Source organism: Carlito syrichta, unplaced genomic scaffold, assembly GCF_000164805.1.
Source record: "Carlito syrichta isolate Samal-C Ts95f unplaced genomic scaffold, Tarsius_syrichta-2.0.1 Scaffold308161, whole genome shotgun sequence".
Lineage (NCBI taxonomy): Eukaryota > Metazoa > Chordata > Mammalia > Primates > Tarsiidae > Carlito > Carlito syrichta.
In genome coordinates, this window is record NW_007252257.1 from 398,462 (window position 1) to 413,690 (window position 15,229).

A 15,229-nucleotide genomic window follows, 5' to 3' on the forward strand; every position below is an offset into this window, starting at 1 on the left:
AGTGTCTGGAGGAACAGTTCCTGTTACCTGCTCAGTTCAGTACAGCTACAGTATGCCTGGACTCCACTGCCATTGCCGACACCCCTGTGACTGGGAAGCATGGGCAATGGTGTTTCAGGGCCTTGGAACAGGCTGCCTCCTGCTCCAGCATGCCCCAGGGATTCCTGCACTCCTGCCTGTCTTGGTTCCCCCTGTGTGATTATGTAGAAAGACCCCACACCCCTCTCCACGCAGGCCTGTGGCCGGTCCTCTTGAGTCTGAGCAGGTTTGGAATGGCAGAGATCACCCTCGGAGATCTGTGCTTTCAAAGACGGATTTTATGGGTCTTGCAGAAGAAGAGCCTTGTCAGCTGGGTTGATCTTGCATGATTATTGAACTAGAACTGGTAGAAATGAACTTCAGTCAGTGGGAATTATCCACCTGGAGTGGCTTCCCTGCAGGCGCTGACTCCACATAGCTGTGCATTTTCACTCCTGGTTGGCGAGCCAGGGGAGGGATGCGCTCCTGGACCTTCCCTCCAAGTGCACTTACTTCTTTGCTCCCATGTGCACCTCTGATTTTGAAATTGTTTACCTCTCCAAGAAAATCATCTTTTAATCTCCCCATTGCTGAGCAACACAGTAGCAAGCCCTGCTGCCTCAGCTAGGGCAGTAGGCAGCATGCTGAAAGAGGACAGGTCAGGCGCATCACTGTCCCCAGACCACACCATACTTGGAGTGGAATTGGGATACCTGTCCTGTGTGTGTCTGTTCTGTGAGATTCTCTGGTCACCACTGTACTTGCAGCAGCACATGTCGGGGTCCAGCCTGCCACTCCAAGCTACCCATAGAGCTTGAGGTCTCTGAGCATGCTACTTAACCCCTGAGGACACACTGAAGGCAAGCTGTCCAGTGCCAGAAGTCTTTACGAAAAGCAGTGCAGGAGTTTGTGAGAACCTGCTTAGATTTGCTTCTGAGTCTCAGACTAGGAGTTTCAAGCCTTTTAATTAGGCACCATAAACTTTAGTTGGAGAATGGGACTTGTGGCTAATATAATTTTCACCTATATGGATTCTTAATTATCAGCAGTTATAATTAAAAAAAGAACGTACAAGCATGCCAAACAAATGTATTCTTGTCCCAGAAGACATTGCAGGACCCTGCGGTGCTTTAGGGCTACCATAAATCTCACGTATTGTTCTGTACAGTTCAGAGGCACCACCATCCCATGTGTGAGAGCGTACTGGGAGACAGATGCTTCTGGGAGGTGAGGGTCAAATAAACCAGCTTGCTTCCATTTTGACAACTGTTTTTCACTGTGGCCCCTGGGACTGTTTTGAGAGGAACTTTCTGAGATCTTGATTAGGCTGATTGTCCTTCAGGGCAGTTAGTATTCAGAACTAGAAAGGACAATGAGGTACTCATTTTATAGTTTTTAGGGCATGTGTTTGAAAACCTTCATATCTCCTATCTGTACAGCGGCTACACTTTTATGTCCATAAGTGCACACATACCGTCGTCGTGCCCATTGAGAAAGGGGGAGTGGGTGAGAGGGGCCGTCCCAACTTCCTGTGGTGACAGAAGCAGTGGCGTGGTCAGGGTGAGCAGGCTGAGCTAGGAACGCATGCCTAGACCCTGTCCCCCTCGGAGCCCCTGCCTTTCCCTTCTCTGCAATCTGATTCCCTAATGACTGTCACTGGAGAAACCCTCACTCGCTTGGGGCTTGGGAAAAATAAGTTTAAACATTTCATGGTGGTTGACGGAACTTTGTCCTAAAAGTGCTGATTCCGATTCTTTAAAACTCGCTTAACGTTTATACCAAAGGTCACGCTCTGCAGGTGTGTGTGGTGCACAGAGGGCGAGGTCTGGAGCACCGAGCGTAGTGTGCATTGCTGAGGGAACATAGTGAGACAAAGTGAGACAATATGGGGTTTAACTGAAAACACATCAGTTGTGGGTGACACTACCAGTGTTGTCAGGTATTTGTTCTTAATTGTTGTAATATATTTTCAGTTGTTTTTCTAATTTAATTCTCTCACTGTTGTCTGACTGTGAACTGCTAACAGTGTTAAACTTGATGTAAATAAATGAGGTCCTTGAAAGGGACTGCTCTCTGCCTGTCGTCTCACAAGGTTTGCCAAGTGGTGTTGTTTTCAATAAAGGTTGCAATATTTTATTGGCAAAATAGGCTTGAGATTGGAGTGTTTCTCCCATGATTCTGACAGGGAATCCAAGCAGAATTTCTGCGTAAAAATCGATGTCTTTAAGGCAAAGAAGCATCCCTCTGGCACATTCTTTAGTCTTCTCTGTGCGGGTGAATACTCATCCTCCGATGGATTACATTTTTGGGAATGGATAACAGGCATTATCTGGAGCCCAAGCTGATGTGCAGAAGGTGAGTAATGTATGTGTATGTCCCCAACAGGAGGGGACTGTAGAGTGAAACTTAATTCTGTCAAAATTCCTTCTGAGGACACCTCCAAATGAGTTCTAAAACTGTTTTGAACCAAAGTGGCCTTGGTAAAGTGTAGACCTTCACAAGAAAACAAACATCCTGTTCTTGTTCGACTTGGTCTTCAATTTTTTTAAGTGAGTTACTGCTTTTAGAAGCAACCCTAATTAGATACGAGTGGAATATACACATACGTAAGGCCCACTTAGAATGGCTGCTTCAAATCAGTTTACACACTGCCTCACACTCCACCTGCAGACCTTTCTCCCTCCCATTTTTGGTTTAGAAAGTTTTGTTTTTAGACTCTTCCCAGAAGGACCTCCCACTGAGAGGTGTTACGGCCCCCAGCTTAGAGTGTTTTGACTTTATGATGGCATGAAAGCAAAATGCATTCAGCAGAAACTGAACTTTAAGTACTCAAACAGGCATTGTTTCATTCAGTACAGTTCAAAAAAGGACAAGAGAAATTCAAAACTTGATTATAATACAGGCGTTGTGTTTAGCTGTTTTGCCCAGCTGTAGACTAAGGTAAGCGTTCCTAGCACATTGAAGGTAGGTGAGGCTAAACTGTGGCATCAGTAGGTTAGGTGTTTGGGGCATTTTCGACTTAGGGTATTTTCAGCTTCTGATGGGTTTCCTGGGATGTAACCCCATCATAAATCCTAGAGTGTCTGTGCTTTTAGCATTTTCCACACCTGAGATGCACTTGCTGAGGTCAGTTGAGAAGCAAGGAAGTCGTTAATCTGTAGCAGCTGGAGCCAGACTGCCTGGGGCCAAACCCCCACCCCTCCACTGACTAGTTTTGTGACTTTGAGCAAAAAATTTAACTGCAGTTTTATTGTTTATATTTTTCTTATTCTCAAACACCTCATGATATTGTGATATAAGAAATATATATTTGGTTTCTCATGTTCCTGACAGTTTCTAAAACTCTCAGAACTTCCTGAGGGACGGGTGAAAGGAGCATCTGTTGATATTCACAATCCCCTGCCAAGCGAGTCTGAGTCTGTGCTAAGTAGGGCACTCTTGGAGGACAAGAGGCTGGTTGCTAGTGGAAGCAACCAGGTGATTAGACGGTTGGAGCTTCCCACCCTCTTTCTGACTGAAGAGAGGGAGAGGCTACAGGTGGACTTCCAGTGATTTAATCAGTTGTGCCTGTGTAATTAAACCTCCATGAAAACCCTGAGTGAGGGACTTCTGATGCTAGGAGAGTGGCACTCTGTGCATCTCTTCCATTTGGCTGTTCCAGAGTTGTAGCCTTTATAGTAGGCCTGTAACGAAGTGTTTCCCTGGCTTCTGTGCAGACTATAGAACCTGAGGAGAGCCCCTGATGTAGCCAAGCCGGACAGAAGCGTGGGTAACCTGGTGACTCACTACTCCAGCATCTGAGGTGGGGGGCAGTCTTGTGGGACTGGGCCCTTAGCCTCTGGGGTCTGCAATATCTCCAGGTAATATCTGACTTGAACTGAAAGGCACCCAGTTGGTGTCCACAAAAAACTGGAGTATTGCTTCATGTGGGAAACCCACACCTATCGTGTGTGTAGAGAATTTTTTTTTTTTAACTTTCGTAAGTTGTGTTTACAACCATCTATTTTAACATCTCCAAAAAAGGTTGAATTCATTATTTTACATCAGCATTCTGTAAGTTAAAAAGAATAATCAAGTTGTCTCATGAACTGGAAGGTGGCTTATTAATTCCCTTTCATTTCCAAACCTCATCAAGCAGTCACTACACTTATGAGGCAAGTCAGCTGAATGCTTGAAATCAAGATGAATTTTAAGATCTTCAATCTGTCCTGTTGAATATTCGCAATATTGACATAAGTAAATTCCTTCGGATAAATGTGAATTTAAATGCTTGAAATATTCTAGCATACTTGAAAAGCCTTTCCCACAGTCATCACAAACGTGAGGAAAGATTTTCGTATGTTCGATAGCAACATGCCTGTTAACATTTGTATGAAGTCTACTCCGAAAGCCACATACTTGACATGCAAAAAAGTTTTTACATTTGTCAAAAGTAATTTTGCTTAAGAGGCTGTACTGTCCGTGTTCTCCATTGTTATACTTATCACTTAACTCTATTAGTTTACATGCATGTTCATTTACTACGTGGCTATGCAAGTCTTCTGGATCATTGGTTTCATGTTCACAGAACTGACACAAGTACTGTTCATCACAGCTGTGCTCCTGGAAATGCAGGTACAGTTCACTGCTTGAGGAGAACTGTACATCACACTGCTCACACCAATAGAGGTGATCACTAAAATGGGTGTCTGCAATGTGCTGGCTGAGGTTCTCAAAAATTACAGTCTTATAATCACAGTATTTACAAATGTAAGGATCCTCTTCATGTAGTTTGGCATGTTCTATCAGAAGCATGTTGGTAGAGAAACTTTCCTTGCATACTCGATACACATTTGAGTCAGTACGTTTATGCTTCAGGATCATACGCTGCTTTAAGTCAGAAAAATATTTGCTGTTGAACTCACAAAGTTCACATTTATAGAGGCCACTGCTATTAGCTCTCAGCAAAGGCCATTTCTGCTGGGCAGCCACATTCAAAGCTTGGCTCTTGTCAAGAATTTTACAGAGTTTAGCTGGTGGTTCTTCATCAATTTGGTCTTGGATACTCTCAGAGGAATTGTTTTCTGTCTCTATATCATGATCTTCAGAAATCGCATGTACTTCTACAGCAATCGGAACATCTTCAGCAGCGTGAACTTCTATAGGACTCAAGAGTCCTCTTGAGTTTGCTGGTTGACTGATTCAGGTGAGTCACACTCTTCATCACAGATTTCAGTATCAGCAGACTTTTCTGCAGAAAAGGCTGTGTGGTCTAGAATTCTAAGTACAGGACTGGGAACCAGATAGTTCTGATTTCTGTTCCTGGCCTTGATTCCATCGGTAAATTTTGGTAAGTCATTTGATGTCTCGGTATCAGAATCGTCTTTGTTGTCAAAATATTTTAAGTCTGGCTGTCTCATAGAACAGACACTATAACAATGATCAGAAAAAATTCCAATGAATTCATCTGCAATTCTGCTTATTCCAGAGGAGTCTGAATAACGAGAAGGGTGTAAAGTCTTTTTCTTTTTTTAGGATACTCATTCATATCTTTTCAATTTGGTATAATTCTTATTACTGGAGTCATAAGAATGAATTATGGGGACGCTTCCACAGGTGGTAAAAAAAGGCCGGTCTCCCGGGGCCCGTGGCGGCGGCGGCCGAAGGCCCAGGCCCCAGGCCCCAGGCCTGGCTCCACGGCCGCGCTCTCCGCCTCGCTCCACGCCTGCGCGGCGCACCGCGGGGGCCCGCCGGGAGGGAGGCCGAGAAAATATTTTTTTGTTTGGGTTCCTTTTTCCCTCACATCTGAAGCTCTGTGTCCTGAGTACTTTATAAATATGAACTCATTTGATCCTCCTAACATCTCTATGAGGTGGACATGAAGGTGGTCTGGCTCCAGAGACTGTGTTCAGAACCACCGTGCTCTGCTGCTTGCCTTGGTTGCCAAGGTGGGAGGTTCAGATCCTGTGACACCAAACATGGCTGGCTAGTGTTGAAAAGAATGTCGGACACTGAGACTTAAAGAGAACATTCCCTTTTTCTGTTTTGTTTTTAGTTGAGCTCTCTCTCTCTGTTATCCAGGCTGGAGTACAGTGACACAACCATGGCTCACCGCAGCCTTGACCTCCTGGGCTCAGGCGATCCTTCCACCTCAGCCTCCTGAGTAGTTGGGACTACAAGTGTGTGCCACCATGCCCAGCTATTTTTTTTTTTTCTTTTGTAGAGACGAGGTCTTGCTAAGTTGCCCAGGCTGGTCTTGAACTTCTGGGTTCAAGCAGTCCTTCTGCCTCAGCCTCCCAAATTGCTGGGATTATAGGCATGAGCCACTGTGCACATCATGAGCACTATGCTCAGAGGCACTGTGTTGTGCCTTTCTCTAAGATGCCTGCTGTTTGCACAGCTGTGAAAAGGAAGTATTTTCATGTAGAAGAGCAAAGGGCTACTCCACTCTTTAGCAGTGTGTGGCGTGGCTGGCTCAGCTGTGGTCCCAGAGCCCGCTGTAGTGAACTGACAGGCTGCTGCACACCTATCAGCGTGGGGCCGGCACTGCCTGTTTGCTGGTCCCTGGCAGGATTACCTGGCCTTGGAATTCTTGCTAAGTGAGCACAATTACTGGGGCTCCACAAGAAAGTAGGCCAAGGATTTTAGAAAAATACAAAATTTTAATCTTTACAAATGACACTCATATCAAGCCCCTTAATTCTAAAAAGGAAAAAAAGATTTTTTTTCCATCTGTAGAATAAACCGTAGCCTACACTGACCTGATTTTAAAAATATCTCTGTGCACTTTTCCCTCCACCTGAGCACAACTCTCTGCTGACATCACAACAGAAGCTGTGGTATTCCTCTGCAAGTGACCCCTCGGAGGGCAGCCCACCTGGCCCGCAGGCCTGGGTGGACCCAGATCACAGAACTGCATTCTTCCCTCTGAAGCTGCAAGTCCTGGCCCCTGCAAAGAAGACCTGGGATATGCTGACCTCCCGCACGACTTCCCCAACCACCCGGCTCACGTTTTGGAACATGGTCTTTAAGACACCAAGTGATTTTAAGAAGTGGCTCTTGCGTGATGCCTTCCCCTCACACACCAGTTGTATGGTGGTATGGGATGCCAACCTGGCCCTCTCACCCCTCAGGGTCCCAAGTGGCACTCTTACAGTCCCAGGGTCCTGTACATGGAAGAAAGGCATCTTCCACGAGTCTTCAAGGCAGGAAGTAGTTGATTCTCTGGGAAACAGACTTGCAGCCCTGGGAGGAGAAGAGCTGCTCCTCCTTGGGGACGTACACCATCATCCTGGCGATTTCATCCAGCACCGCCTCTGTGTGCAGGAGCCCCTGGCTCAGAAAAGCATCGCGCGCACACAGCCTCACATGACGGTATTCCAGTGGCAGGAAGGGGACAAACAAGTCAATCAGGTTTTTCTTCACAAGCTGGCTGTGGCCAAAGCCACTGTCTGAAATCAAGACCAAAGTTACTGGAGTCTGGCCTGGGGCTGAACCCAGCTGGGTGAAGGGGTCCCCACATCTAAAGCCTAGGCAAGGCTTGGCCCCACAGGCAACTCCAGGAGGGCTCTGCAGCATGAGAACCGCAGCAGCTCCTTTGGAGAGGGGCTCTACTGCCTAGTGGGTGGCTTTGTCTGAGAGCAGAAACAGAAGGCGGAGCAAATCCTAACTGCTGGAGACTGAGCCATGGAGGCTGTCATAGTGAGACGCCTCCTCAGAGTCCACAGGCTTCAGAGAACCTTGCCTGTGCAAACCAGGCTCAAAGCATTTTCAGAAAAGGAGCTGGGGCTTTCTTGGCCCCACCCCAAGGCTGAATTTATGATTATGGCGTGTCCTCTGTGGTTCCAAGAGCCCAATCTGCATCATAACACATGTTCTTCCTACATACAGACGCGTTCCTTGACTGTGGCTCTCACCAGAGACTCACTTCCTGCATGACTAGGAGTCAGTGACTCACCTGTGGTCTTCACAAGCTCTGCCTGGAGGTGGGGCTCCAGCTGTTCCATCGTAATTTCTTCCCGGGACCATCCAGCCTTAAGCAGCTTCAGGACCACCTCGTTGATGATACTGCCCCCAAGGTTACTGAAAGAGGCAAGCGCTTGAGCAGATTTTGTTCTACTTAGCTTCTAAGTGGGCTCCCTGACCCCTCCACGTCTGGAGGAGTGGTGGCAGAGGGACTTGGGCCTCCTCCCAGGAGACCCTGTTCACTACTCGAGAGGTGTCCAGAGTAGATGTTGTCCAGCTTTGCCTCCCATCCACCCTCTCTTGCTCCCTTTCGACAATGAGACTGTGCTGGGTGCGGGGAGCTCAAATGGTAACACAGGGTGCTTTCCCTTGACTGTGTGATCAGAGGGGCACTCGTGTATGCAATTCTAGAACACTGGCACGTGCTAATGTATGCGATTCCAGAACACTGGCACGTGCTACAGCTGCAGTGGATGAGGTTCGAGCAGCCTGGATGCACCAGGGGGTTGTGGGTTCCTGGAACTTGGAGGAGCTGGCAGAGCACAGGGTGAGAGGCAGGCTGGGGCAGCCTTTGGGGATACGTGGATTTTAGTGTATGGGCACCAAGGAGAACTGCTTCAGCTTGGGGATGAGAGGCTGCTGGGGCGACCTGATGAGCTTTATGCCCTAAGAAGGTCACTCCAGGGCCACGGAGGCTAAACTAAAGAGGCACAGGATGGTTGCAGAAAGCCCAACGCAGCCGTGCTGGTGGCAGTGAGGCCTTGGAGAGGGAAGGAGAGGAGCAAGGTTGGAGAGTGAGTGCAGCACCAAGACAGGACCCTATGACTGTCAGTGTGTGCTTTGGGCCATTGCTGCCCCAGCAGGTGGAGTACAGCGCAGGGAGGGGGCAAACGGCTGGTTCTGAGTGGCTCTGCTCACCTGTGCTCTCTTTAGGAGCTGTGGGTCCATCAGCCACAGGAAGTGTGGATCTGATGCTCAGAGAGGGGCTTGGGCTGGTGATGTGACGGAGCAATGGGGTACGGGAGAGAACTCATGCAGAAGCCATGGCAGGGAAGCTGGGATGGAAGTGGAGGACTGCAGTCAGAGTGTGGCCTCTGCCCACCCCAGCTGGGGCTCCTCCCACCTGGGCCAGCTCCACCCCATGCTCTTTCCCCCCTTTCCTCTGGTCCAGAGACGGGAGGGAGGGAGGCAATGGATGGCGAGGCAGACAGCAAGTTAAGGAGGGGACCCAGTGTCTTCACTGCTCTCCTCACTGAGCTCTGAAGTCCCATGACACCTGCCAGGGCACAAAGTCATTTCTTTGCTCTTTTCGCACGTTCTCTCCCGCCTGCCTCCTCTGCTGGGGAGAGGCTGGAGTAGGCAGGCATCCTGCCCTAACAAGCAGGAGGGGGGAACCGCCGAGTTGCCTGGCCTATCCCGTGCCTCTTTACTGCAGGAGGCAGGGCCAGTGTGCCTCCCACAGCCAAGATGTACCCGCCCTGAGCCCTAGCTCCCAGTCAGAGGCCCTCACAGGAACAAGGGCCAGCTGTCGCCGCCTCTTGCTCAAGGCCACCCTGATCCTGCACAGAGAGAAGCTGCTTTATGACACTTCTGCTTCCTGAGCCCTGTCCCATAGGAGGATGCCGGGCAGGTCATCTGCACACACGGGAGCAGCCGCTAGCACCAGCTGAGGCAAAGCCCCACCACCCAGGGACTGTCCTGCCTTCCCCACAGGTGGCTCTGTCGACATTGGCAGCGGCAGGTGTCCAGGGCATGGGAAACAGTGGCGCTCACTCACCAGCTCCAGGGCACGGACTCCAGGGCCTTCCCTATTTTGACCCAGAAAGCCACCTGACTGTCTTGAGAGCAGGCAGCTTAGCCTATTTACTGTGATAGCCCCAGTGCCTAGCACTGTGCTCAGCACATGCAGGTGCCCAGTATTTACTAAGTATGAGGAATCCCTGCACACTTCCACACTAGCTCAGCCTCCTTTCTGAATGCCTCATGTCTCATCCCACAAGCCAAAGTCCCTTTCCTTCCACATCTGCCACAGGCTTCACTCGCCCACCAAGATCTTACCCAGGACCTCTCCCCTTGCAGGTGGGTCCTCAGGAACCCACCAGCCCCCCTCATCCTCAGCTCCTCGAGGATCCTCTGGCTGCAGAGGGAGGATGAGGCTCGAGCGGCCTGGATGCATCAAGGGGCTTGTGGGGCCCCAGGGCTTGGAGGAGCTAGTGGAGCAGAGGGTGAGAGGCATTCCCTCCTTCGTCCTCCCAGGCCACTTGCAGACCTGGTCACTGTGAGGGCTAAAGGGGTGGGAGGACACCTTTTTTCTTTTTTTTGAGTCGGAGTCTCACTCTGTCACCCAGGCTTGAGTACAGTAGTACACTCATGGCCACCCTAGCATCGACTTGCTGGGCTCTGGTGGTCTTTCTGCCTCAGCCTTCCAGGTAGCTGGAACTACAGCCGCGTGCTACCACATCAGGCTAATGTTTTATTTATTGTAGAGACGAGGTCTCGCCAAGTTGCTTGGGCTGGTCTCGAACCCTCAGGCTCAGGCAGTACACTGGCCTTGGCCTCCCAAAGTGCTAGGATTACAGGCTAAGCCTGGCCTTTTTGTTTTTGTTTTGTTTGAGTTGGAGTCTCACTCTGATGCCCAGGCTGGAGTGCAGTGGCATGCTCATGGGAATCCCTGGGCTCAGGCGATCCTTCTGCCTCAGCCTTACAAGTAGTCGGAACCACAGGTGTGCACCACCACGCCCGGCTAATTTTTTGATTTATGGTTGAGATGAGGTCTTGCCAAGTTCCCCAGGCGGGTCTCAAACCTGCGGGCTCAGGCAGTCCTCTCACCTCAACCTCCCAAAGTGCTGGGATTACAGGCGTGAGCCACTGCATCCGGCCAGGGCACCTCTCTGGACCAGCCCCAGCCCCCGAAGGAAGGGGACAAAGGCCTCTTGGGAACTGGTTGTTACCGATCATGGTCCTAGTTATAAATTCCACCGCTGAGTCTTTCCTTAAGCACTAACAGACGAGATCACTGTCTCTTGGGCCTTAGTTTCCTGGTTTGCAAACCTAGAGGACTGGACCAGTCTAAGGCACCCTCCCATCCGTCAACAGGCAGCCAACAAATACGGCACTCTGGGGCACGGGCCTGTGATTCCATGAGTAATTTCTATTCGTATAGTTCTTTCAGTTTTCCAAAGCTCTTTGTCCTTTTACTGGCGCCAGCACAAAGAAAACAGGCATTTACTGATTTCACTTTACAGCTTCAACAAGGGCAGTGGCTCCAATAAGTTCTGTGCTCCTGTCCTGCCACGGGACCCGCTCCCCAAGCCTTTTGTCCTTGTAGACATGGCAAAGGGAGTCAGTGTTACTGTCCTGGTGACCAGCCATGGGACCCGCAATTCCTCCGGTCCCGATGAGGGACAGGCCCTGAGCACCACACACTAAACTCCCTGCTCCCACCGCCACCTCCTCTCTTTCCTGCTATCAGACACCACCAGCGGGCAGGCCAGCCAAGCCACTGGCAACTCATTCAAGCAGGAGGTTTAGGTGACTTTCTCCCAAGAAGGGCTGAACTCTGTTCTTAGCCTGGTGTGTGCAGTTTGAATCGTGCTTTTCTTCGAAACTAAGAATCCTCGCTTCTAATGGGGATAAACTGAAGCTGCCTGTAGAAACCAAGTTGAGACTGAAACATCCAATGTGTGGTCTGGGGGCAGAGGCACCAATTTCAGGTCCGGGTGGTGGGAGTGGGGCTGGGAGCTCTAAGTGGCCCTCCATGTCCTGTATGTGTCCTCCCTGGAGCTCAAGGAGTCGAGCCTAACAGGGCAGGTTTCCCCCAGGTCCCGCCTCCCCTGGGGCAGACCAGTTGTCCCTGGCTAAGTGGCCTCAGACTGTCCACCGAGTCTGGGTCATGGGGGTAAAGGGCAGGGCTGGTGAGGGGATGCTGGCAGGCCGATTACCAAAACAGAACGAAGGCAGTTTGCCTGGAGTCAGCAGTGTCGCCGGGTCACGTCGGGCAATCGTGGCCCAGACAAGGTTTCCTAAGCTGAGATGCGGCTGGGACCATCTGAGGCCCATGGGCCCAAGTGGGGGAAAGGTCAGGGTGGGGGCAGGGAGGAGGAGGGACACAGGGACGAAGATGACTATTCACAAAAGTGAGAGAGATCCCTGCGGAGTGGGAGGGAGGCCTGAGCTGCAGCCACCCGCTTCCCTCCTTCCCATGGGAAGGACTCACTTCTGCCTCCAGGGTTCAGAGGGTCCCTGGACTCCGCTGGCCTCCCAGAGACCACGGGTGGAGACACAGGTGACTCCTCTTCAGTCTTGTCTGCCTTAGGAGCTGCACCTAACCTGCTGTGATGGCAGGAGGCCTCGCCGGCTGTCTCCGGGGGCAGACAGTGTGGAGCATGGATAAGAGTGAACATCAAGAGTTCACTGTCCTCGCCTCCCGATTCCAGGCCCTCAGAACATGCCAGGAGAGGGCTCCTTTTCTCTTAAATCACAAGGGAGCCCCCCCACACCACAAAGTCTCCACAGGCTTTCCTACAGAAATCCTACCCAGTGACAGGTGAATCCCGTGCCCTCTCTTCTTGTCCATCCTCCTTGAAACAAGATCTGCTCACCTCCCATGCCCTCCCAGTTTAGATAGAGTCAGCAACCCACCACGCCTCCGACATGCACACACCCCTCTCCTCACAGCTTGGGAGATCCCCCTGCAAGCCAGGGCAGGGTGGGGTGGGGGAGCGCTTGGCTTGGCTTGACTGATGCTGCCAGAGGCTGCCGGGAAGCCCTCCTGTTGGGCCAATAGGAACTCAAATCTGACTCCTCACTGGTGCGGGGCTCCCCTACCTGGCACCTCCACACACAATAAGAAGAAGCTGGACAAGTTATTATCAGTTTTTTTTTTTGAGTCGGAGTCTTACTCTGTTGCCCAGGCTGGAGAGCAGTGGCACGCTCATGGCCACCACAGCCTCTACCTGTTGGACTCAGGCGATCCTTCCGCCACAGCCTTCCAAGTAGCTGGAACTACAGGCATGTGCTACCACACCCAGCTAATTTTTTTTGCTTATTGTAGAGATGAGATCTCGCCAAGTTGCCCAGGTTGGTCTCGAACCCATGGGCTCAGGCAATCCTCTCACCTTGGCCTCCCAAAGTGCTGGGATTATAGTTCCCAGCCTGGACAAGTTATTTCTAAGTTTGCTTCCTTTAAAGCCATGCCAACAAAAGCACAGAACTGTGGTGCCAGGGTTCAGTGACAGGACCCCATGTGCAGTGTCCCCAGGGTTTCACGCAACACGGGATACCTGAGCTTCAAGTAGGTGACTTTCTCCCAAGAAGAAGAAACAGCATGTGAAGGCTGAAGGAACTGGCTGTGTTGGGCTCAGTGGGAGACCAGGCTATCCCCCAATCGGGACTTCTTTGGGAGTCTTCACGGGGAGTTGCACTTGATTTCCAGCTCATGGGAAGACTTGAAAACAAGCTCCTTTGAAGGAATCTCAGAGTGTGCACAGTCCCTCCCCGAAGAAGCTTCGGACTCTGGGGAACTGAGGGGAGCCCAAGAACCACAGGCTGGAGGAAGGGCAGCGCCTCCACTCCAAGCTGGTCCTTAGCCTATGCTGGGAGGGGTAAGAGTTGCTCAGAAGTGCTTTGGGGTGGAATCACATCAGGCTTCGGCTTGTTTTCTGTACCAGAGTTTGCTATGGTTTTTCCCAAGGAAAGGCTCTGTGGCTAGAAGAAGTGGCAGCCCTCCTGGCCAGTGCATATCTATCCCCACAAGCCCTCCTCGCCAGTGCATGTACGCCTGTCACCCAGCCCTCCCAACTGTTCCTCAGATCTCACCTGAGAAACAGAAAGATGGTTCTTGGATGCCTGGCCCTATGGCCCTCTGGGGCCCGGGGTTCCAGGTGTGGTCCGAGCACCTCCAGCAGCCCCAGGTGCAGCTTCTCGGCCTCATCGAAGATGAACAGGGTCTGGTGGCAAAGCTGCTTAGTCTTCCAGATCTGGCTGGTCAGCAGATCCTGCAGGGGAGTGGGGAGCTGCTGGGGAGCTGGCCACACATCCCCACTCTCCACCCTTGTGATCAGCTTCCCCAGGCATCTGCAGTGGATGCGGGCTGCGTTTTGTCCCACACACTACCTGATCCAAACCTCTGGGGCAGAGTAGGATGCTGAATCGAACAAGCTTCCCAGGTGACTCATGTACCCTGAGGTCTGGAAGCCTCAGGTGAAGCTGGGGTGGAGCTAGGTCAGTGGACTGGGAGGCACGAGTGGAAGTCGGAGGAGCCCTTCCACCCCTGGGCACGGACCCCAGCTCCAGCCCCGCTCTCTCCTCTCCAGGACTGTCCCACAGGGTGGGAGTCAGGGCGGAGGGGTGTGGAGAGGCTCGTGTATCTTGAGGAGCCATGCTCCCTGCCCGGAACTCCCAGGAGCAGAGCACCCACTGGCACCCTGGCGGGGCTGGGATCTCAGGGGAGCAGGCCTGCGGAAGGCCTGTCTGGGGCCCAGTCAGCCTGCGACTTGGGGCCCCCCAGGGGCCGTGGTGGGCTCCGCATCCCAGGCAAGACAGCAAAACCTCAGCTGAACAGCATTCATCAAACTGGGCAGATCATCAGAGCCAGGTCGCCCCCACCCCCGGGGCGCACACTGTCCACCCTCCTAGCCTTCCTGGACGCTGCTTCAGCTCTCCATCACTGAGTGTGTGTGTGAGGGTGTGCAGGTGTGGGGGCACACACAGGGCAGTTCTCACAGTGGGGAAGCTGGGGTCCACAGAAGCTCTGCCACGGTCTAAGCCAGAGTTCTTCTGAGGAAGGCCCAGCTGACTGGCCACCTACCCTTAAGACAGCTGGGGTTCAGGCCAGTTTGCCCTTCCTGGCCCTCCAAAGCCACCTGAAACCGCCAGGAGACTCAGGCAGGCTGTTGTCCTTCAAGACCCACAGAACCTTTCTGGGTTAACATGTTCCAATATTAGATGAGAAGTCAAAGACAGTCAGTCACCTCTATCAGGATGCAATGGGGGTTTGGTCATCTTCCGGTGTATTTTAAATACAAGTCTAAATTGGAAGAAAACCCAAAATAGCAAAATAACAAAGGAATTTTTTGTCCATCCACTTGCTGGCATATAGTGAGTCCATATGGGAAGACATGGAAAATCACTTATGATAGGCCTTTAAAAAAAAAAAATTGCCGGGCTCGGTGGCTCAGCCTATAATCCCGTGCCTTTGGGAGGCTGAGGTTTGCCTGAGCCCGCGGGTTCGAGACCCACCTGGGCAGCGAGACCTCATCTCTACAAT

General features: G+C 51.3%; 2 protein-coding genes across 2 annotated transcripts in view; both read right to left on the reverse strand.

Moving 5' to 3' along the window:
* Window positions 1-4,002: 4,002 nt before the first annotated feature.
* On the reverse strand, window positions 4,003-5,545 carry LOC103267547 (zinc finger protein 639-like). The gene is given in 3 exon segments (XM_008065136.2): window positions 4,003-5,166; window positions 5,169-5,521; window positions 5,524-5,545. Coding segments are annotated over 3 exon segments (1,452 nt in total). The 3' UTR covers window positions 4,003-4,089.
* A 1,094-nt stretch (window positions 5,546-6,639) lies between these two features.
* TOR3A (torsin family 3 member A) overlaps window positions 6,640-15,229 on the reverse strand; it is a 12,961-nt gene continuing 4,371 nt past the window's right edge. Inside the window, exons 4-6 of the mRNA XM_021716099.1 lie at window positions 13,780-13,958; window positions 7,955-8,079; window positions 6,640-7,448 (exon numbers count right to left, since the gene is read on the reverse strand). Of these exons, the coding sequence (XP_021571774.1) occupies window positions 7,198-7,448; window positions 7,955-8,079; window positions 13,780-13,958 (555 nt within the window). The 3' untranslated portion in view covers window positions 6,640-7,197. The remainder of the gene's footprint in view (window positions 7,449-7,954; window positions 8,080-13,779; window positions 13,959-15,229) is intronic.